Below are 24,655 nucleotides of genomic sequence, written 5' to 3' on the forward strand. Positions count from 1 at the left end.
ACCACGTCCCTTTTATATATACACAAAACAAAATTAACCAACAAACCCATTTTTCCAGTTTATGCATCATGCTGGACTAGAAACTAAATATACACAATGGGTATGTACAACATCCTATGTCAAAATAAGATAACTTAGTTATCCTGGTTGCAACATAAAATTGCTTCATTACGGCAGTTAGAGACCTTACTAACTCAATGTATACAACATGCTAAGGTTATCTAATATTAACCTTAGTGAGGTGATTGACTGGGAATAGTTGATATATGTATTAATCAAATATATTTGTTCAAATCTAGTATTTTTATATGACTTGCTCAACCATAAGTTAAATATACTGAATGCATACATTAATCTAGTAACCAAATTGAGTGTGTTGTACTGCACCTGTCAAGTGAACTTGGCATAAATGTACTTCAAGGCCGCAAAACTCAGCACTCTTATTTTTAAAAAGTATTGCCCTAAGTAGGATTTTATGAGTGAGCATGTTTAGTTAGCAATGATATGTTTCCCATTTCTTAAAATCAGGATCTTGGTATCCTAGAATAATTAATGTTCCCAATGGTACAGGACTCAAAATCGATATGTTTTCAAAACATATCACATGGGTCGACTTTCCTCCAAATGCTAATTAGCTCTAAACCCTCTTTTTGGGGGGTTAGGACTGCTGTTACAAATGTTACAAATGTGAATGACTGAGCTTTGCAAAAGGCAGTTATTGATAAAAGTACAAAAGAAAAACGGGGAAGGGGGCTTTCCTTTGCACATGGCAGAACAGGAGTTTAATTCATTTTGCTCTAGTGACACATCAACAAGGAGACTGTTGTTCATTCAATGTTCTCCTGAATGCTGTGGCTCCCTTCTTCATGTAACAGCCTTTTGTAGATGTCCCTAAAGAGAATATGAGATGAAGAGTGAATTGGAGCTCACTTTCTTCTTTTACTGCTTGTCTATAAAGAACACTTGTACATGAAAGAGATTCTGATATCTACTCTGGAATTCCCCAATCTGCTGTCACGGGACCATAGCATTATAGCTACTCTATGGGAGCAGGAAGTTGGTGCTCTCTTTCTGAACATAGGGAATTCTATAAATGTTTAGAGAAGTACAGGGATTTCCAAAACATCATTGTGAAAGACAAAATGTCAGAGTACCAGATGGAGCTCCACATAACTGGTCTTATTCAGACAACTGAAACAAGGAGAGAAATTTAATTACTTATTAACTTTATACGCACCCTTTTCACCCAGCGATGACTCTAGGTGAGAAGGGTGGCATATTCCCAAAGCTACTGTAAATTTCCCAAAATAAATCCAGGATTATGGATTGTTTTCAAAATAACAAGTCCCTTTAGTTGAAATATTTTTCTCAAACACTTTTTGTGGGAGAAAAATCACAACAATCTTGTCTTTAAATTCTTGGTCAAAAAGCTATTTGAGCTGCACCCTTATTCTTCTTGGGGCTTGGCTCGATATTTTGTAGAATTCCATGCCTGTATATCAGTGCTTCTCTTCAGCTGGTTTCTCTTTTCCTTCCTACAATTTATTTTTCAATTTATTTATTTTTCAGTTTATTTTATTTTATTAATGTTAATGGGGTTAAAGGGTAACATATCATACAGACATTTTCTAAGAAATGTCAGTTATTTCACAGTTTCAGTTTAAATGGTGTCACTAGGTAGCAGTTGATCTATAGCTGTGATGGTGAATCTATGGCGCGTGTGCCTGAAGTGGCATGTGGAACCATGTTGCCTGGCATGCGCGGCTTCGTCCATTCCTCTTCCGGGTTTCTGGCATGCATGCGCACGTGCTGATCAGCTGGTCTCTGCGTGTGTGGCCATGCTGAAAACCGGAAGAACTGGTCTTCCATTTTCTGGCGTGACCATGCGCACCGGCCAGCTGATCGGCACGTGCACATGTGTGGCAGTAACCGGAAGATTTGCTGGCTGGTGCGCATTCTCCCTTTTTGGCACTTAGTGCCATGTGTGCAAGTGCTCCCTTTTCAGCACTTGGTGCTTCCTTTTTGACACTTGGTGCCGTGTGTGTGTGTGTGTGTGTGTGTGTGTGTGTATTACTAATCTATAGTGCGTATTAGTGCGTATCATTAATCTATAGCAATAGCACTTAGACTTGTATACGGCTTCACAGTGCTTTACAGTCTTCTCTAAGTGGTTTACAGAGTCAGCACATTGCTCCCAACAATCTGGGTCCTCATACATGCTCATGAACACATGAGCATGAAAATAGATTTTCTGAAAAGAAGAGCAAAGCACAACATGTTGTTACTAATGTTTTGAGTGGCATATAGGGTGTACATCACATACTGATTTGGCAGAGATCTGGGCAGGATGTGAGGTACAATAGTGAAGTCTGTGGCTATGCTGATGTCACCATACTCCTTAGAAGTAATGACAAAAGGAGTCATAGAGGAAGTGGAGGTTAAACGCCTCCAAATTTATCAAGTACCATCTGCACTGACTTATTGAGGGGGGGGGGAACACACACACACACACACACACACACACACACACACGGCCATGTTTGGCTGCTAGACAGTCATCAGCATATTCCATCTAACATGACTAACGTAGCAAAGAGGGCAAAGATAAGGAGTACTTTCATCAGCTGCTCTATAACCAGATTTCAGAATCAAATCTATTCAAAGCAAGAGCTGGTTCTTCTTCCTGCAATGTCTCCATTTATATTTTTAATTTTATTTATCACATGTAGATATTTTCTTTAGGAAGTTAAGATGGTGTATATCTGGGTCACCCAATGTGGTCAATAATACTGATTCACAAGGGTTGATGGGACTAGTCAAGGGTTTGATTATGTTTGATTGGTCACACAATCAGCTAAATATTTGGACCGGATTTGACATTTTTATCCACCTATCAAGTCCTTCCCAAGGATTTGGGTTAGGCAGATGTTGTTTGATGGTGTTAAAGGTATCGTTACAGGATTTAAGCTGTTTTAATTAATACTGCCTTTTGCAATTGACTGATTGATTGACTTTCTTAATGCCAAACATGTTCAAGTAGGATTCTAAATGTTTTGGGATTGCACCTAAGGTGCTTATTATTATTTGCAGTACTAATAGTTAAAACAGTATTTATAAATTATTTTCATAGAATAAATGTGTGGGGGTTGATGAGCATTCTGAAAAATTCTGCTCATAATTTTTCTGTACATCCAGTGATGTAACCTGATATATATATTATATATATAAATATATATATAATATTTGTATATATAATATATATACAATGTATTTGTGTGTGTGTGTAACAATGGTTTTATAAGTAATTGTGAGTATTAAATATTATGATTGTGTGGTCATGGTTTCATAGATTATGTTGCTACTGTGAACTGCTTAGAATACTGGTGAGTGAAGCAACACAAAACATATGCACCAAGACAAATTCCTTGTGTGTCCAATCACACTTGGCCAATAAAAAAAATTCTATTGTATTCTAAACAGACAAAAGATTGACTAAACGAATGAATTACACACCTTCTGTGGCAGGGCATGTGTTAAAACCTGGATTGCTTTCCCCTTGGACTTCAGTTTTGTGATATTCTTCCTCAGGGACAAAAAGCTGTAAGGGAATTATAAGTATTTGCTAGTATAAAACAACATGAAAATCCTCCTTCCAAGGTGATACCATTGAACAGGCTTTATGAAATGTTTCTTAAATCATCATCAAACCAGATAACCTATAAAAGTGATATTTTTCTTTTTTTAACCTTACATCTATACACAGCCAAAGTTTCATAGGTTACTTTCTCTTATTTTCACTTGGGGAAAATGCTGTATACTTGAAAATTTATTTATGCATTTTTTGCTCTTTTATTCACTTGCTAAACATATTATTACTTAGTATTCCGTAAACCTTTACAACATTTTCATGATATAATAAGAAATTGATCCTTCTTGTAGCTGACAATGTTGGCAGCATACAAAGAAAATATATATAAAATGTTTTATTGTTGGCATTTGCCCCCAGCGAGATTGGCAAAAATGTACCCAAGTAGACCAGCAGAATGCTGAAAATGTAAAAGGAGGCAAGGAACATATTACCACATCTGGTGGCTATGCCCAGATGCAAGGAAATACTGGTGAAAGATAAGAAAATGGCTAGAGGAAATTACTAAACAACAAATAGATCTAATACCAGAATTATTATTATTAGGTATGTTAAGGGGAAATTATAATAAAAAAACCCTCAGTATATCATATTACACATGAAAACAGCAGCTAGAATAATCTATGCAAAATACTGGGAAAACGATAGTACTCCCTCTGATGAAATGGCGATAGAAAAGTGTTAGAATGTGTGGAGATGGACAGGCTAACAATGGAAATAAAAGAAAGAGATGAAACGGAATACTATTTGATTTGGGACTTGTGGTATAACTGGTTAGAGAATAGAAGCAAAGAATAAGAATGTAAAAGTAAATTAAGATGTGACAATAAAGGGTAATATATATAGGTATGTAATTGCAATACTGATGCATTGTATAGAATAGATATGTACACGAAAAGAAGAATAACGAAATAATTTGTATGTACTTAGGAGATATACTGATACCGGAGCACTGTAAAGATTGAAATTGTGATATAAAATGAAGAAAACTGTTTAATAAAAACTATTTTTTTAAAAAAATAAAGAAACTGATCCTTCTTGTTATATTCATACAAACAAAAGCAAAGGTTTCATTGGATTTCACCTTTGTGCAGAACTGATTTTAGAGTTCAATGAAAAAGTGTATTCTCCACTTCATGGGCTAATAACGAGGAGTTTCAAGAAGGCTAGAAACAAACAAACAAACAACAACAAAACTAGAACAACAAAGTACATTTGCCTCTTGAAAAAGCACCTTTGGAGCTAGAAACAAGCTCTGATTGTTGGTGAAAGGCAGACATAAACCACCAGATTTTCTCAGTTTCAGCCAGCATGGATTAGACATGGGTGCCCCAACCTTTTGGTTTGCCTGGGCCACATTGAGTGAAGAGGAATTGTCTTGGGCCACATATAAAATAGATAATATGGTTAATGCATGTAAATCACATTAAAATGTTAAAAGTTTATGCTCTTGTGGGGCTGCATTACTGGCTGTCCAGTGCTGCATGTGGCCCATGGGCCACAGATTGGACACATTAGAGCAAGAATATGAGAGTTTGAGTCAACATCATACCAAAGGCACACTGACTGTCTATCACATGCGCAGAAGCGATATCATTTTATATGAAAAATGTACACAAAAGAACCCTCTTGCATATTGGTATTTATTTTAAAAAACGCTTGCTTTGTCTTTGTCACTCATCGAGAAAATCCCCTTTCTATAGAGGCTTCAGCACTTTGGCATGATAGTTTAGCAATCTTCATTCCTACCCTGGAAGAGCTGGACAATGCTTGCTGGAAAGGGAAATCTAGAGTTCTAGAGCTTTTTGTGCAGTAGAACTTTATAACACAGATATAACTGTGTGCTATACCCATGATAAGTTTTATAAGTTCTATAACTTTATAGGACAGGTTCTCTGATGTCCGATGCCTTCTGAGTTCTAGAGGCTCCAAAATTTCTTCTTCAGCAATCATATGAAAACAAACCCTACTGAGTTTCGTAAGATTTACATATACGCTGTAGCTAGAAGCGTAAGAATCCTATCTTCAACTTAACTTCTTGCATCTCTCCCCTGAACCACCACCCACCCTTTGAAAACCAACACGTTATTTTATCTTAATGGCAATGGTGTGGGAGGACACTTGAAAGGCTTTTGTGTACTAATGCATTCAGATGTCTCTTTTGTCCTCCATGGCAGTGAGCCAACAAAGCTAATTGGGGACATGGCAGGAGAGCCACACATAGCAACTTTGAAGGTGACACTGATTATTGATGCCCCTTTGACAGCTTAAGAGCTGCAACCTGCATTTGGCATTTTAGAGCTAACGGGTGTGCTTTGAGCATGGAGCAGCCACATCTGCAAATCCAGTTCTCTTTAGACCTTGCCATTTCCTCCTTTCTGAAAAGACTCCAGCTTGGGCCACCGCTTAATTGATGCTGGGTCAAGAAAAAAAGCTGGACTATTGCAGACCATTCCTTCTGCTTCAGATCCCACATGCTCTCCTGCCCTGCACCAGATGTACTAAGCAGAGCTTTGTGGTGTGAATGATGACTGAGACTTCTGCTCCTCTCTGTGCTGTTGGCAGTTTAACCACAGGCCAGCCTGTGGCAGCAGGTGTCATACGGTTGGCTACTGCAACAGTTTTGAACATAGTACTTGAGATCCTTAGTAAAAAAAAGCATGCAGCCTCCTGTTTTTGTTATGCAGCTTTGTTTTTTTGTTTTTTATTTTGAGAAAGGAGGAGGTTAAACAACATTTAAACAACATTTTACTGAGACCACTCTGAAAATCTGGGATAGAAATACTTTAGAAAGAAATATTTTAAATAGAGAAACATTTAGTCTTTTGACATTGTGTTTCTGCTTTGATAAGCGATCTCCTTCTGCAAGCTATTGCAATCAACCAATCTATAAACAGTTCCCTTGAAAGAAATATAAAAAGGCATGACTATAAAAAGATAACAGAAGCTTCACTCGGGAACCATCGCTTGTCTTTGTATGCAAATATAGACTGACTTTCAAAAAGCCCCAAAGAGAAAAGATTAAAAGTTATTAGAGATGAAAGGCTGATATTAATTGATAAAAGACCTGCTTGACATATAATTCTTGACATGTTTACATGGGAATAAGTTGCATTGTGTTTAGTGGAGCTTATTTCTTGCTGTGAATTGCAATGTGACTATATCCTGCTTTATCTAGAGTTATTCCTTCGCTACCTTTGATTTTATAAGTTAAAAGTGGAGCTTTTCAAAATGAAAATTGGACAGGATTTAAGAAAATGTGTTTTATTTTTCTGTGTTTACGGTAGGTATTTCCAAATTCTGCCATGATGAAACCTGTTATCACCTTGCTTGCTAAGGCTGCTGTCACACTGAAGACCTACATTTAACCGTCAGTTATAAAAGCTGAGATGGATGCCAATGTTTCTGTGGTTGTGGGCTGGAAAATCACTATCCCACTTTCATAGTAGGCCTGGCAGTGACATAAAATCTCTCTGGGGCAGCAAGACTGTGGTTTTTTTTTTTTTTTTGAGGAAAAGCTAATTTGGGAATAATTTGTTTTTTTCCAAAATGTCTATGGAGATTCTCAGTCATTCAGGTCATGGTTGTCCCAAAGATGCTTTTTCAAAAGACTGTCCAAACTGAAGAAGCTTCTTGGATGAGAAGTGGAATGTCTTCAAGGAAAAACAAAGAAAGTCCACTTAACTTTTGAAAAAGCACCTTTGCGGTTTCTTCCAGAAGTTTAATAATCTTCTTTAGAATTTATAAGTCATTAAAATCAAAGAAAGGAAAGGAAAGGAAAGGAAAGGAAAAAGGAAAGGAACGAGAAAAGGAAAGAGGAAAGGAAAAGAAAGGAAAGGAAAGAGGAAAGAAAAGAAAAGGAAAGAGGAAAGGAAAGGAAAGGAAAGGAAAGACGGAGGAAGGAAGGAAGGAACAGTTGAATCACTGAAAATCCCTGATATACAGTTGGAAGGTTCTGAGATGCAAAATATGAAGCAGTAAAGCTAGAGGCATCATCATCCCATAAGTCACAAATTACCTATGCTTTCTCTAGACAGATGAAAACATAATTTTTCACAGCTGGTAATTTGTGCATCAGCAAGAAAGTGGCTTGTCTGAAGAAATCAGAGCATTTTTCTAGTTGGTAATGAAAATATTCTTCATCCTTTATATGTGCAATGACTTGAAAATCTGGAAATCCTCTTTATGATAAGCAAGTCTGTCAGCCCAATTTTACACCACAAAATTACTGTTGTGGGGTGACACTGAAGGAGAGAATGGTACTTATTCTGTCTTAGGTGCCTAGAGCAGACTTACCCACTTTGGAGGCCCTCTGGATGTGAGGACTTCACCTCCCAGAATTATGATTGCTATGAATGCTGGGAAATGAAGTCCACATACCTGGAAGGTGCTAAATTTGAAAAAAAAACTGTCCTAGAAGGAAATCAAGCTATAAATCTAGTGAACACATTAATAACATAAAGATATTGGAAATGTTCTGAAAAGCTACAATAATAGTGTGCTTGTTCATTTGCCTTACAACTTGCCTACTCCCCAGATAGATTTTTTTTCAAACTTTACTGTAGAAATATAATGAGAGAGACTACAACAATCATGTTTAAGGTTTTTTTAGACCCTAAAGTCCTAGAATGTAACTTAGCCCTCCAAGCCTTGGTGCAAACCCCAGGCACCGCCAAAAGTTGTTACCAAAATGTAATTTTTATTGTGAGAGGAGGAAAAAAAAACAAATAACTGAATAATAATAATATTAAATAGTTTTAATTGAAGCCACAATTCTATTTTGTTTTTATTGAGGCTACACCAGGGGTATCAAACTGAAGACCCACGGGCTGGATCTGGATCGTGGGTTGCTTAGATCTGCTTGCAGGGCTGTACTGAAAACAGTAAAGGACCAGCCTATGGTGACTCTGCCAGCAAAAACGGAGCTTGGGAGGTCTGTGCGTGCCTCCCCCGAGGTGCATTTTTGCTGGCAGAGGGCTGCAGGAGGCCTTTGTGGCCAAAAATGGCGAGTGGGGCCCCTGTATGCGCCCCCCAGGCTCCATTTTAGCCGGCAGAGGACTATCAAAACAAAACTAAAAACAAAACAAAAGGAGAAATGTTTCCTCTTTTGCATTTGAGCACACAAAAAGGGACAAGCAAGGAGAAAGGGAAAGAGGAAAGACAAAGAAAAAGATGGGAAGACAGCAAGGCAGGAAAAATAAGGAACGAGGGGAAGGAAGAAGAAAGGAGAATGAAGAGGGAAGGAAAAAGAAGAAAAGGAAGGAAGGGAGGGAAGGAGGGAGGGAGGGAGGGAGGAAGGAAAAGATTGTAATGAGAGGAAGGGAGGATCTCAGGGAAGTCCTGCCTTGTCGGTGTCACACCCACCATGGCCATGCCCACCCTAGCCACCCCTACCCCCGGCCCTCCAAGTTTATTTATTTATTTATTTATTTATTAATCAAATTTCTAGACCGCCCTTCTCCCGAAGGACTCAGGGCGGTGTACAGCCATATTAAAATACATAGATAGACAATGAATTTAAAATAATTTTAAAATGAAATATTTAGCCGGCCAATTGAACTAAAAATAATAAAACCAATTAAAATCAGTATAAAGTTTAAAATTTAAAAGCTAAAAAATCTAATCCAGTCCTGCGCACCTGAATAAGTGTGTTTTAAGTTCAAGCACAACCCTAATGCGGCCCTCAATGAAATTGAGTTTGGCACCCGTGGGCTACACTCTTGACTTTCTAAAGTTCAAGCTTTATTCCACTACTGAGAGACAGAGAACAGCCCTCAGTCCTGGAAAAAAAATTACACATATTGAAAGATGAGCTGCTACTTAAGAAGAAAAAGAAAGCATGCCACAGTTTTGATTCTGTACACTCACCCACTTTCGTGGCCTTCCCCTGGGCTTTTTTGCAGTAGAGATGTGCCCCTGTAATATAGAACAACAAAACAACAACAACAAAAACAAAAACAGCATGTCCCTTAGGCAATATGTACTCTTTGCAAATACATTACACTCTAATTATCATCTTCTTGATAGGTATTCTCTAATGATTCAGGAAAGGTAAAGGAATTTTGAAAAGACAGTAGAAGAAAAACTTGCATCTAGTGACCAAAATCAACCCATTAGGGCTAAAAGAAAAAAATGGAAAATCACTACCAAAAATGTATTGGCAATTTGAAACTGAGAAACAAATGAACATGAAAGAAAGCTGGGCTATTCCAGGTTTGAAAATCACAATGACTTAATTGTCTTTCTCTGTCAGTGGGTCCCAATGGATGTTTATATCTCACTTTTGAGTATAAAAATAAAATAATATCAAAGATAGAGATGGTAGCAGCCAATAACCACAACCACAACACAGCATATACAGCATTGGTTGGGAACAGTAAAGGGAAAAGTTATCTGATTAGTTGTCCTCTGAAAGCAAGAGTGTTTTCAGAAAGGAGTCTTCAACATATTTTAATGTCCAGAGAGATTCCTAAGTTATCTGGTTTGATGGGGATGTTCTAGGTACTACTGGATCTGGATGGTCCCCATCTGGCTGTTCATTGAAAACATCTGTGAAGACCTGGCTTCTTCACCCAGGCCCAGAGGTGGGTTTCAGCAGGTTCTGACCAGTTCTGGAGAACTGGTAGCGGAAATTTTGAGTAGTTCAGAGAACTGGTAGTAAAAATTCTGACTGGACTGGCCTGCCCCCATGTATTCTCTGCCTCCCAAGTCCCAGCTGATCGGGAGGAAAAGGGGATTTTTGCAGTAACCTTCCCCTAGAGTGAGGTGGGAATGGAAATTTTACAGTATCTTTCCTCTGCCATGCCCACCAAGCCATGCCCACCAAGCCATGCCACACCCACCAAGCCACACCCACCAAGCCACACCCACAAAACTGGTAGTAAATTTTTTTGAAATCCACTACTGCCCAGGCCTTTGAAGAGACACTCCATCTGGTCTCCTGGTCTTGCCATTTTTTAATTTTTCTCTTAATTGGTGTTAGTCTAATTTGTTTGGATTGTTGTGAGCCACCCAGAATTGTTAGAAGTCAGATGGCATTCATCAATCAATTATTAATATTAATGATGATTACTGGATGTGTTAGTCAAGTAACTCTTTGAAAGTCTCACTTTAAATTTATTTATTTATCGAGTACGTATTAGATAATATATATAAGTATAAGCATGAATTGAATACATAAAATGAATGCAATTAAAGGGAACATTAGGACAGGGACGGTAGGCACGCTGGTGCTCTTATATATGCCCCTTACAGACCTCTTAGGAATGGGGTGAGGTCAATAGTAGACTAAAATTTTGGGGATTTTGGGATGAAACCATAGAGTCAGGTAGGAGATCAAGTAGAAGAAACAAGTAGAAGATGTCAAAATTGATAGTAGCAGTCATCATCACTGTTGGAATCAGAATACAAAACAATCACTATTCAGCTGAAAAGTGATGTTCTCAATAACAAAGGAGAATATGTGACCTGTCCAGAAAAGTAATAATTAGAAGAAATGGGCAAAGTATAACTATGGAGAATGATAGATAGTAGATAGTCAGTGAGTTATATTTAAAGCAGTAGTGCTGTCATATGAAGCCGGTTTGGTGTAGTGGTTAAGGCATTAGGCTAGAAAGTGGGAGATCATGAGATCTAGTCTAGATGCAAAGTCAGTTGGGTGCCTTGGGTCAGTCACTCTCTCTTTCAGTGCTAAACAGGAGGCAAGCACAAACAACTTCTGAAAAACCTAGTCAAGAAACCACAGATGCTAGTCCAGGTAATTGCCAGAAATCAAAAACTGATTCAAAGGAGCCAGAAAAAACAACAACAGAAAATCTGGCATGTAATAAAGGGAAACTTTTAAATTATATGATTTATATACAAGTACTTGTATATTTGATTTCAGTTCTTTGTTTCCGGGTCCAAAGACCTATCAGTCCCTTTTCTCTATCAGAAAATACAGAAGATTGGAGTAGAGCAGGCCAATTTGATTGTTCTTACCACCTGTCCACAACCAGCACTCCTCTTCTTGCTTCCCTTTGGCCGCCCACGCGGTTTCTTTGGGGGCAGAGGTCCAGTTGGATCCTTTTTGGATGGAAAAGTGGGGAGAGTTATTAATGAACGAGAAGGATAGCTATCTCTATGTCTTATTTTCCTCTCTATGTAACTGCAGAGAATGCACAATAAAACTTAATGTTACCCCAGATGAAATGAATATAACCTCCAGAACATACACCCAGAATCTTCTGGTGGCAGATACTGAACAGTTTTCCTAAAGGCATCAAGTTTAAAAACTTTGCAATAAACTATTAGACAGCAGTAGCTTATTGTTGAGCAGTAGTCTCAATAATTCTCATGATGAAAAGAATGACGTCTACCAATGGGCTAAGATGCTGAGCTTGTTGATCGAAAGGTCGGCAGTTCAGTAGTTCGAATCCTTAGTGTCGCGTAATGGGGTGAGTTCCCATTACTTGTCCCAGCTTCTGCCAACCTAGCAGTTCGAAAGCACGTAAAAAATGCAAGTAGAAAAATAGGGATCACCTTTGGTGGGAAAGTAACAGCGTTCCATGCGCCTTTGGCATTTAGTCATGCCGGCCACATGACCACGGAGATGTCTTTGGACAGCGCTGGCTCTTTGACTTTGAAACGGAGATGAGCACCGCCCCCTAGAGTTGGGAACAACTAGCACATATGTGCGAGGGGAACCTTTATCTTTACCAATGGCTATCAGCTCTCCGGTAAGGCCAAATTGCAAATCAATTGGAATCAAAAGAGTATGTGATGAGAAGATTATTTGATTAAACAGGGATCTTCTATGACACCAATATTAGCAGAAGAGAAGAAAATAATTGGTAATAGTAAAATGTGGAATCGAAAGCAGTGCAAAAATTATTGAGGCTTTTTGTTGGCTCTTCTTAATTACTTTTCCAATGGATACATGTCAGTATTAGCCAAAAGGAACACTTGTCATTGACATCCACTGGATACAGTTGAGATATTCTATCCAGAGATCAACAGTGTTGCTTGTCTGTGGGTGTCTGTAGTTGTTTGGAGAACAACCCAGAAAAATAATCATCTGCAGTTTTACTGCAGAGCAATCATTCTTTTCTTCCTCAGAATATACATGCTTTGGCTATGCTTAGCATACTAGAAAACCAAAAGACAGCCTACACCAGCTGTGTAGCAGGCCAAGAACTGCTGTGATTTTTTTGACAGATGTAAGGAGCATCATCTAATGCTATAGAGCAGCTAGATTGTCCAGGAAAATGAATGAGTTTATTGATTTATTGGTAAACGGACATTTGTTTGTTGGTTGGTTAGTCATCTGGTTTGCTGGAATCTTTATGTCTTTCTGGAAATATACCTAAATTAGACCTTCTGGAATAAATAGTCCCTGTAAAGAAAGCATGTTCTGAATCCTTAATTCAACCAAAATGACACCCTGAACACATAACATCAAGGTACAGGGAGATTTAAGGTTTGCAAAAACATAGCAATAATCTTTAGTAGAAAAAAATAGTACTGCAGTATTTTATTGGTTTAAAAAGTCTATGTTTAAAAAGTACCTTCCAATGACCTAACATATTGGACCAACCTTGGTCCTGCATTTAGTTTATTGTTCAATATTCTGAGGCAAACTCAGAAGAGTTGATTAATTCAGTTAATCTGTACTTAAATGAACCACAGACACGAATGTCCAGTGAACATAAATATAGTAGGAATCACCAAAAGTATATTTGATCAATAGTGGAACATAGACAACAGTGGAAACAAAACTTATCAAAAGAGAATATCAGTACAGAAAATATTTATGTTATGTTTGAATAAATATTTAAACCATTCTGAAGAATGTTGTACATGATAATCTTAATATTTGTACATGGTTTTACATAATTAATAGACTAATTAATATACCATGCAAGTGCCACTGTGCTCACCTTCCTCCTTATACATTACATGTAAATGGAATCTCATTCTTTTCCTAATTATTACTACCACCACCACTACTATTACTAATAGGAATAATAATAATAATGCATATGCAGCCAAAATTGAGAGGACAGCAACAGATAGCAAGTGCTGCCTCTGCAAAGAAGCTAAAGAAACAGTGGACCACCTGGTTGCTGCTGCAAGAAGATTGCACAGACTGACTACAAACATTGGAATATCTGCAAGAAATACCATTTGCCTGCAAGCAATGATGGGACCACAAAGTAGACAAAGTTCCCGCTTGGACTATATTTCCCGCTTGGACTATTGCAATGCTCTCTACATGGGGCTGCCCTTGAAGTGCACCCGGAGGCTGCAGCTAGTTCAGAATGCAGCTGCGCGGGTAATAGTGGGAGCGACTCGTTGCTCCCATGTAACACCAATCCTGCGCAGCTTGCACTGGCTTCCTGTGGTCTTTTGGGTGCGCTTCAAGATTTTGGTTACCACCTTTAAAGCGCTCCATGGCTTAGGACCCGGGTACTTACGGGACCACCTGCTGTTACCTTTTGCCTCCCACCGACCCGTACGCTCACACAGAGAGGGCCTTCTCAGGGTGCCGTCCACCAAGCAATGCTGGCTGGCGGCCCCCAGGGGAAGGGCCTTCTCTGTTGGAGCTCCTATGCTCTGGAATGAACTTCCCCCTGGTTTACGTCAAGTGCCTGATCTTCGGACCTTCCGCCGTGAGCTGAAAACGCACCTATTTATTCAAGCGGGACTGGATTGATATTTTATTGGGGTATTTATGTCTTATGATTTTAAATGGTTTTAAAAAATTTTGGCCATGTTATAATATTTCTTTTTAATTTCTTTTTAATGTTTATATATTGTATTTTTACTAGGCTGTACACTGCCCTGAGTCCTTCGGGAGAAGGGCGGTATAAAAATTGAAATAAATAAATAAATAAATAAATAAATAAATAAAGTAATAACAAATGAAGATGCTAAAGTCCTCTGGGAACTTAGAATTCAGAAAGATTAGCATCTGCCACGTAACATCCCAAACAATTGTTGAAAGACAAATCGTTTTGGCTAGTGGATGTTGCAGTATGTTGCATCTGGAGGCAGCAGAATAGAAGGGAAATAATTGGAGGAAATCACAAAATACAAGGACCTGCAAATAGAACAACTGTGGCAAAAAAAGCAAAAATAGTACCAATAATGATAAGGTTCTTGAGTGCAATCCTGAAACATCTGAAGCATCGCTTCAACACCATCAGCATTGACAAAATCAATTCAGTCAATTGCAAAAGGCAGCTTTACTTGGAACAGCTTAAATCCTGCAGACGATATCTTTAACACCATCAGACAACAACATCTATCTATCCCAGGTCCCCAGGAAGACTGGATAGGTGGATAAAAATGCCAAAATCCAGTCTAAATATCTGGTTGACTGTGACCAACCATCATAATTTATACATCATAATTTATTACATTTATATGCCAGCCGACTCTCAGCGACTCCGAGCAGTAGGAAAGCACATTGTAATTCAAGAATGGAGCACACCACTTCACATCCCCTAAAGTAACTACAGTTTAGCCCAAACTCATTCTCTATTGCTAAGAGGGCAGAACAATGGCCTTAAATTAGAGAAAGGAAGGCAGGTTCTGACTAGATGTTAGAATAAACTTCTTAACAGGAAGCACAGTTTGATATTGGAACCATTTACCAGCAAAAATAATAAGCTTCCCTTGGTTGGATGAGTTCATGTAGTGGCCAGACAATTATGTATTGGAGATGCTCTTTTATAGATTCCAGCACTGAGCAGTTGGTTCAGCTTGATCACATAAATTGCCCTATACATTATTATGACACACATACACTGATAAATAGAAAAAGATCTCTAGCCCTGAACAAAGCAAAGCTGGCTGGAATTGCTGAGACTGTTCGAGAATTACAACCTTTGTCACCTAATATCATTTTCATTATGGTCAGAGGGTATACTGTTAATAAATCTTAACTTAACCCAAAGGCAAAGTATTTAACAGAATTTTCTAAGTTTACTAAAGCATGAACTCTTACCTGTGGCTGCTTCCTTGGCCGCCCCCTTTTTCTTTTGGGCTGCTCGGTCAGGATGGTGGAAGGTGGAGCCATTGGCTTTCCAAGGTTGCTCATGGTGACAATTCAAAGTCTTGAAGGAGCTGTTTCTTCTCAGGGTGAAGAATCTTTCTTTGTCACAGCTACTTGCAATTGTGCTTTATTCCAGAGTTGGAAGGCTAAAAGAAATGCTCTCTGACTACATGGTTAAGAACTACTTAATCTTCTTCAATGCTAATTTGGTAATTTTCAGCATCCCACCAGAATAAATCTTAAAAAAAAAAAAGTAGTAGCTATCTTCCTCCTTTCTTTGGCTGTTTTGTTTGACCCATTAACCTGGGACTCAATCTGCAACACACTATGATTTCCACCACCCCTAACCAGCATTAGGAAGTCTCAGCATTGGTAAATGTTCTTGCATGGATCAGCTTGAAAATCCTGTGTGAGATCTTGCACTAAATGATAGGAAGTGGTGGCAGTGGTGTGGGTGGGTGGGCATGTACCAAAGGTGGTTGGAGGGAGGGGGGGAGATGCACTCAATCAGAGGAAACCAAGGCAATGGGATTTTTTTTTAAATCAAAGACCTTTGCAGGTAGTTGCACCCCAAGATAGTTGCCAAGCATCCAAGAGAATGGATCCTTTCCTCCTTTGTAAGATTAGAGAGCAAAATTCACAAAGAGTATTGTTTATTAGTAGCATTCTTTTCCCCCTCCCTCTCACTGTACCAATTTTAACCCTGGCAATTTTAAGGCAAAGGGGATTGCCCATTGTTCAATCTACAATTGCCCCTTGTGCACATTTTCAACACTGCCTCAATAAGTGGTAAAGGAAGAGCAAATTTACCTGTTAAGGACTCGGTAGTTCTGCTTACTCTACCCCAGCACCCTCAGCCCTCTAAAAGAAGAGAGGGAAGGAGCAATTTTGTGACTCACCCTCTTCCTGCCCTGGGGAGAGGCGGAAAGTGCTTGAAAGTTACATGTGTTCATTTCAGGAGCTTGGCTCTTTGTTCTGCCTATCCAAATTTTGCTCCCAGTTAGTGATATGGAAACAGATTGAATGCTGCTAGACTCTTATCTTGACTTGTGGCAGCAAACGAAACTTGTAGAAGTTCACTTTTTAACTCAGCTGAGATCTGGTAGTAAACTGACAGAAAGGGAGAACAAACACAGAAACCATCAACTGATCCAGAAACAGCCAAATCATATAAAGAAAGAAAGGGGATTTTTTTTTGAGGGAGGGAATGTGTGTGTGCGCGTGTGTGTGCAGGGAGAATAAGTTCAATGGAGGAAAAGTGTTGTTTCACAATTGTCTTGCATCCAACCAGGGGAACGGTGATCCTTGCTTCTCAAAAGTGTCCTTCTCATTTGAAGAAATGAAACAGAAACATCAGCTGAGTCTAAGGAGAGGTATAGTGATTCTAGGTCTTCACACCCAAAACCTTTAGAGGCTTTTCACAGTTGATGGTGGCAGGCATGAATGAAATTGTCCAAAGTAAGCTTTGCTCAGAATTTAATTCAAGGAGAGTTCTGCCTTGCAGAAGTTTGATTAGTTGTTTGGCTTCTACAACTGAAAACACAAGAGATATTATGTGACTTTTCTCAGAGTTATTCTTCCTCCAAAAAAAGAAAAAAAAGAAAGAAAGTTTAATTGGTTCCTTTAACCTTGTCTCATCAGAACTGTGAGAACTTAATTGATGGTCTTCAACATGCAAGTTCGATTCTAGCAATAAAATAAGGTAGGATACCCCTGGAGAGAAACACCTATTCAGCATGCATATTTCTCTGCCTGTTTTCTTCTACATAATTCTCCCTTAGAGGAACTCACATAGGAGGCCTACAAGGTCTGTTGGACTTATTGAATATGGTTAACTCTTATCTGAGAGATCAAGTGTACACAAACAGCCAAGATAGCGTCTTCCTTGATGATTAGTCCATTAGCATCCCTCCTAAATAGATCCCCCCCTAAATAGATCCTCTTTAAATTATTCATTCGTTCGATAATTATTTTATTTATTAACAGCAGCTGCTTGCAATTACTGCAGGTTCAAGCCCCAATAGGCCCAAGGTTGACTCAGCCTTCCATCCTTTATAAGGTAGGTAAAATGAGGACCCAGATTGTTGGGGGCAATAAGTTGACTTTGTATATAATATACAAATGGATGAAGACTATTGTTTGACATAGTGTAAGCCGCCCTGAGTCTTCGGAGAAGGGTGGGATATAAATGCAAATAAAATAAAATAAAAATAAATAATCTGGGACCTGCAACATGTGTCATATAGCTCATTGCCTCAACTGAGGCAATTTGGTATAGTGGTTAAGGCATTAGCAATAGCATTTAAACTTATATATCACTTTACAGTGCTTTACAGCCCTCTCTAAGCAGTTTAGAGAGTCATATTGCCTCCAGCAATCTGGGTCCTCATTTTACCCACCTCGGAAGGATGGAAGGCTGAGACAACTTTGAGCCTGGTGAGATTTGAACTGCCAAATTGCAGGCAGACGTCAGTCAGCAGTAGTAGCCTGCAGTACTGCATTCTAACCATTGCGCCACTGTGGCTCATTAGGCTGGAAATCAGGACGCCATGAATGTTATATTATTTTTTATTCAAACTTTTTTTAAAAAAAAATAACTGAAGGTTTTCTTTAATGTATTATTGATGGTTTACATATTTAGAGAATCAGGTGTTTTTTATGAGTCTGTTCCATTAGTCAGAGCAGTTTTTAAAAATGACTGAAGGAGACCCTTCAGATGGCCACTCACATCCTAATCATCTCATGATTGGATGATTGCAATGTATTGTAGTTGAAGATCATACGGAAGTTAGAGCTGGTTCAAAATGCAATAGCAAGTCAAGATATTGGCTATTACTTACAAAGCTCTTCCTGATTTAGGGATGGTTATTTGAGGAACTGCCTATCTCCACTTCTTTCTGACCATCAGATGTGTTCAGGCATGTACTCCAGGTTTCTCAAATGTTGTTATCTTGTGGGACTGAGGAATCATGACTCCTTTGTCATAGCCCCTGATCTACACATGACTCCCCCTCTCCAAGGATTCCAGAAGTATCTTAAAACCTGACGTTGTTCCTGGATCTGGGGTTAAGGTATTGGTGAAACCCATGTCATTTCTCTAAATATTGGGGATTGCTGTTTTAGTCTGGGCAACCATGTTGTTTTTCTTGTGCTTTTAAATTTAATGTATGTATAATATATGGATATATTATAAGTTGCTCAGAATCTTTTTGGAATAGGGTGGTCTTAACAAATCAAGGTAATTCTCAACTTAGAACCAGTCATTTAGTGACCCAGGTTTGAGGCTCCAATGGCAGGGCCCCTTTGAGGTCACATGATTTCATTTTGGGTGCTTGGCAACCATCCTGGATTTATGGCACTTTGCAGCATCCCATGGTCACGTGACTATGATCTATAACTTTTTTTTTTACTGGAAACTGGCATTTACTTCTAGATAAATTAATTTCTACCTCAAGACTCTCTGAATAATTTACTTAGGGAAGGATAATGATAAGGAGTATTGTCTGATTATCTTATTTTCTTCAGTTTGATGTCTGCTGATAAGAGTGTAGCCCCGATATTGCATATGCGATACAATCTAACAAAAGAAATCAATGTGCCCTTTAGAAACATTAGTCCAAGGGCCAGAAAAGCAAAGCAAAACCCTTCACAAGCCCATGTCTCTTAAAATCTAGGGAGCTTTCTGACATGTCTCTTCCCAAAAGCAGAAATAGTTTCTGCTCGGAACCGAGTCCCTAGGGAAGGGCAAAAGTCTGGCTTAAACGTCAGCTGCTTATAAACACCTTTCATATTAGGAGAAAATAAGCAAGCATCCATGGTGGTGGGAAAGCCACTCAAACCCATGCTAACGGGAAACTATTTATCTTCTGAGAAAGATAAGGTTAAAATTTTTAGATAGGCTCTTCTAAGCTCAATCTATATTTTATTTCTGAATGATAATAACACCCACACACAAAACACCCCCCCCCCACAACACCCTGTGGCCTTATGTGTCAGGACTTCCATGCCCCACAGCTTGTGCTGGAAACAATGACAACTTCCTGATTTCACTCATAGCAAATGATCTATGGCCTCGCAGTGCATTTTGCAGTGGAGAATGTTTTTAAGTCACTGCTCCCTGAACCTGTGCAGATAAGGAACACAAGGAGAGTTTCCCCAGAACACCAGGTGCAGAGAGGAGATTAACAAGGGCACATGTAAATGCAGTTATCTGTAGAGGCTGACTGAAAGGGAAGGCATGGCGAGGGAGACAATTTTAATTACTGACACACTTAACATAAGAGGAAGGGAAACTTCATAGGGTCAATTGTCTCCCCAGGCTAGCTTTCTTGACGGGCCATCCTCCACTATGTTGAGACTGGAACTCCTAGAATTCCACTTGGCTTGAGAGTGGAAGGCTAACACATCCTGAAGGCACCAAATCAAGGAAATTTGACATGCAGAATAGAATAGAATAGATTTTTTTTTTATTGGCCAAGTGTGATTGGACACACAAGGAATTTGTCTTGGTGCATATGCTCTCAGTGTACATAAAAGAAAAGATACCTTCATCAAGGTACAACACTTACAACACTTAATGATAGTCATAGGTACAAATGTAACACTTAATGATACAACACTTAATGATAGTCATAGAGTACAAATAATCAATCAGGAAACAATCAATATCTATATAAATCATAAGGATACCAGCAACAAAGTTACAGTCATACAGTCATAAGTGGAAGGAGATGACATCTATCCAGTAGATATGAATGTGGAAGCACCAAAAACCTTCCTAGTTGAGAATACTGACCTTTGCATATTGATATTATATGCTTATTGGTATTATATGTTGACCTCTGGTAAAGAAGATTGTATTCTACATCTCCTCATGTTGTGTGTATGGACTTAATGCAATTAGTCAAGTGCTCATTTCAGTCATTTGATGAAGGATAGAGATAGCAAAGTACTTTTTGAGTTTCATACAGTTTATTTAGTTACGACAATATATCAAATGTTAAATGGTAATATTCAAAGGCAGAAATTGTCTGAGGTCATCCCAGGGCTTTACATATCCTGTCAAGAGATGCTTGACCAGCTCAAGGTAGTATGTGTGGTCATAAAAAAGCAAAGCAGACCCTCAGTTCAATTTAATGGTAATGAAATATGCAGAGAATGTAACTAATTAAAAACAATTGACATTACTATTTTCATGTATTTAATGGGTAAAAGGAGAAAATATTACAGTTAGGTAGCAATTTTTGGAGAGCTGTGGAGCCACATATTATCCACAAAGTAAAATGAATGGAAACATCTCAGAACATCCCTACTGATCTAACCAAAGACCTGAGTAGCCTAGTATTCTTCTCGTATCCTCTCCGATAGCCAGCCATACCCTGATGGGTAGCCCTGAAGTAAAAGATGAGCACCCAGTGGCCTCCTTAAACTCTTCTAATCAAAAGTATCCCCCCCTCCAAATTCTGTAAAATCAAGACTTAGATAGAATCTACAAGAACATACTGTATTATTGAATCATGGTTGGGATGTTTGAAAAAGTTCATGTGGATCAATTTAGTTCAGAATGTCTATAAATTAGGATTAAGTCTGCTGGCATTCAAAACCCTGGAGACTAAGATATGTTCTCATCTTGGCTCCCTTTGTTAATAACATGATAAAGAAATATATCTTCTGATCCACCTGTGGTGGAGCTGTCCTCTTTTATCAGTATTCTTGAAAACAAATGTTGCAAACTTTTCAGAGATAAGATAGCTATAATAAGGATTTAGGGTTCGCTTCATCTTAAAATAAGTTTCAGATATTTTAATGAACTGCGTAAGAAGCTAGAAGCAGAACTGATTTTTCTCTTTAACAACTGCATCAAGATTTGTATCTGCTCTTAACTGAACGAAGGATGAGAAATTAGCACTATTATTTAATTATTTTTCATGAATCCATTATATCTGTTGGAGGAGGAACTGCAATTTACGCAGGAACTGCAATTATACAGAGAGTGGCAATCCACAGAGGAGTAACTACTACTTTCTACTCCAAGATTCACACGCTTTCTTAATTTTACATCTGGTTTTCCTACTGGAAAATATGGAGCCATATTTTTTGCTTGCCTCCTTAGGCCTACTTGATGGGAGTTTAGGGCAGGGGTGAAATCTAAAAATTTTCCCTACCGGTTCTATGGGTGTGGTTTAATTGGTTTAATTGGTGGCCGTGGCTTGGTGGTCAGATGACTGGGTGGGCATGGCTAATAACAATAAATAATAAAAAATAATATATATAAAACAATAAGAGGTACCAAAAACCAACTTTCACACTTTACACACATACAACACAACTGACTCACACACATATACAAAATGCCACATACAGGTTTGTAAGATTTTGTGTGTTTGTGTAGTTAGAGTGAAACACTATAGAAACACACCAAATCTCAGAAAGCTGCACAAATATTTTATTATTTTATTTTATTTTATTTATATTTTTAGATAAAAGCAATTAAATTTAAAACTTCCTTTTAAATTTAGATGTAGCAATTTAAAATTAATTGCTATGTCTAAAAAAATAAAATAAAACTCTTTTTTAAAAAAACCAATTAACTATTTTTTTAAAACTCCCCTCCCCGTTACTTACAGTTAGTTACAAGGGACGAGGCAGGCAGATTGAGTTGCTCACCAATGAGATGAATTGCAGGCAGGCAGATTGAGTTGCTAGCTGATGCAACTGATTGCAGCAGCCGAAGCAAAGCAAGGCAGGAGCGAGCCCGAAAGAAGCAGCAAGTAGGCAAGTGGGGACTGATTGGGTGGGCATGGGTGGGGGTGGGGGTGGGGAGGAATTTTTGCTACTGGTTCTCCGAACTACCTGCCCCCATCGCTACCGGATCGCGCGATCCGGTCCGAACTGGGAGCATTTCACCCCTGGTTTAGGGTTCCTTCCTCAAAAGCTAAACCACTTTGGACTAGAGGAAGAACAGTGGTGTTAAATATCAATGGAAGGTGATAAGGCCCCAAAGAGCCATGGCTTGTTTATTGACTGAATGACAAGTGAGGGCATTTGCACAGTGCACTATGTCATAAACCATCATTTATAAATGCTATATAAAGTATATATAGAATAACAGACTTGGAAGGGACCTTGGAAGTCTTCCAGTCCAACCCCCTGCTTAGGCAGAAAACCTTATATCATTTCAGACAAATGAATATTTACCCATACACATGTATAACATACACATGCTATATACATACATACATACATACATACATACATATACAATTGAGTGTTCACAAGGTTGATATGTATGGTTACTATATGTGACTACATCTAGGTTGGGGTGTCAAACTCAAGGCCCATGGGCTGGATCCAGCCTGCAAGGTGCTTAGATGTGGTCCGTGGGGCTACCCTGGAAACAGCAAAGGACCAGCTGTGGTGCCTCCTGCAACTCACTGCCAGTGAAAAGGAAGCACCATTTTTGCTGGCAGAGCACTAGGCCACCACGGGTGCCCCTGACACAAGTGTTTTTGAGCTGGCCACACCCACCCTGGCCACGCCCCCCCAGCCCCCCTGAGGTTAAACACAACTCTGATGTGGCCCTTAATGAAATAGAATTTGACACCCTGATCTAGATGTTCTGCTTCAGATACCACAAACCCACCTCCCAGAAGGTAACAAGGAAAACAGGTCATAAAAAGGACGGGTAGCATTCCAGACAATACTGTGGACTCTGCCCAAACATCTCTTTATATGCTATATCTGGATAGAAGGAAGTGAACTACCAATAATCTTTCTGGCATTCTCACCACTCTCTGCACTGCCTTCCTGTCCAAAGCAGTAATGCTTCCAAACCAGACAGTAATGCAGTATGATATGATGCTCTCAAGTGTCCCTCTATAGAAAGTGATAAGGACAGGGGAAGGAAAATGTACTTTTCTCATGTGATGCAAAAAGTAAATCCATGAGAATAACTAAATGTTGAACTGAATAATAGGAAATAATGAAATCTAAATATTTTCAGAATTTTATATTGTTTGCAATGAATTGATTTTTTCTTTCGAATAAATGCTTGTAGCTTAATGGGAGAAAGGATAAATGTTTAGGGATGGAAGATTAAACCTGATCTTCTGTTCTATAAAATAAGTTAGTTAATTCAGTTAAACTTGTAGCAATTCCACCAAAGAACAAAAAAGGGTTAAATTTAGTATTTTTTATTTTGTATTTCATGCTGTTTTTCTCTTAAATTGTAACTTCAAAATTTATACATAAAACCTATCAACATGCTACTGTACAGTGCACACAATTAAAAATATCTTCAGGAAAGCAGTAATACATTTGCTTTGGGTAATTAAAAATGCAAGTGATTTACATTTAAAAGGGTTTTCTGCAATTCTACCCTTACCATCTGCACTGCACATAACTACATTCAAACAAACAAATATGAACTCTAAGATATCTGTCACGCCATTTGCCTCTTTAAATTGTGGTGAGTAAGCTTTTCCATTATAGAAATATTCTGTTTTGTAAAATAACTGACAACAAAACAAAAACCAATCCACAGCTATGACCCCCTTTACGGTTATGTTACATTGCCTTTTATGTACCGAATAAAATCAATATGATTTTTAAAACAGTGTTTACACCACTAGTCAGGTTTGTATATATTGGGATAATGATGTTTTTTGGCATTTGGCCTCGCTATCCCACCACGTTGAATTTAAAATGAAACATTCAAGATGTAATCAAAACAAAGTTTTCCAGCTTTAATTCAAGGGGTTTAACAAAAGTGTGGCATGAACCATTGAAGACTTTCAGCCTCCAAAAATGGGCTGGGCTATAATTCCTCAATGGTTAATGCCACACTTTTGTCAAACCCCTTGAATTAAAGCTGAAGGTCTTCATTTTGTTCACTTCTTGAGTGTTTTATTTCGGATTCAGTGTGGTGGTTTACAGAGGCCAAATACCAAAAAACTTACATGAAGCTGACTATA

The 24,655-nt window shown here is 38.5% G+C and overlaps 1 protein-coding gene across 2 annotated transcripts; it reads right to left on the reverse strand.

The window, feature by feature from the left end:
• Window positions 1-784: 784 nt before the first annotated feature.
• LOC131193271 (high mobility group protein HMGI-C-like) lies at window positions 785-16,527 on the reverse strand. Of its 2 annotated transcripts, XM_058173282.1 has the most exons (6): window positions 16,494-16,527; window positions 15,636-15,829; window positions 11,627-11,710; window positions 9,515-9,562; window positions 3,514-3,598; window positions 785-891 (listed from the first exon to the last, which is right to left on the reverse strand). In XM_058173282.1, exons 2-6 carry the CDS (start codon window positions 15,726-15,728, stop codon window positions 809-811), a joined length of 393 nt encoding a protein of 130 aa, XP_058029265.1. In that variant the 5' UTR covers window positions 15,729-15,829; window positions 16,494-16,527; the 3' UTR covers window positions 785-808. The 2 variants fall into 2 exon arrangements, with proteins under 2 accessions (XP_058029265.1, XP_058029264.1); XM_058173281.1 differs by lacking the exon at window positions 16,494-16,527 and having other exon boundaries at window positions 15,636-15,903.
• Between the last annotated feature and the right edge of the window lie 8,128 nt (window positions 16,528-24,655).

The sequence above is a fragment of the Ahaetulla prasina genome, chromosome 2 (genome assembly GCF_028640845.1).
Source record: "Ahaetulla prasina isolate Xishuangbanna chromosome 2, ASM2864084v1, whole genome shotgun sequence".
Taxonomy (NCBI): Eukaryota; Metazoa; Chordata; class Lepidosauria; order Squamata; family Colubridae; genus Ahaetulla; species Ahaetulla prasina.

Bases quoted from the DNA above. Each gene is read 5' to 3' on its own strand.
- LOC131193271 (XM_058173282.1), bottom strand. From the start codon at position 15,728: ATGAGCAACCTTGGAAAGCCAATGGCTCCACCTTCCACCATCCTGACC. The intron at 9,563-11,626 runs GTAAGAACAATC...TCTATATTACAG, and splicing joins GTGCTGGTTGTGGACAGGTG to GGGCACATCTCTACTGCAAA. The intron at 892-3,513 runs GTGTGTAATTCA...TATTCTCTTTAG, and splicing joins CACATGCCCTGCCACAGAAG to GGACATCTACAAAAGGCTGT.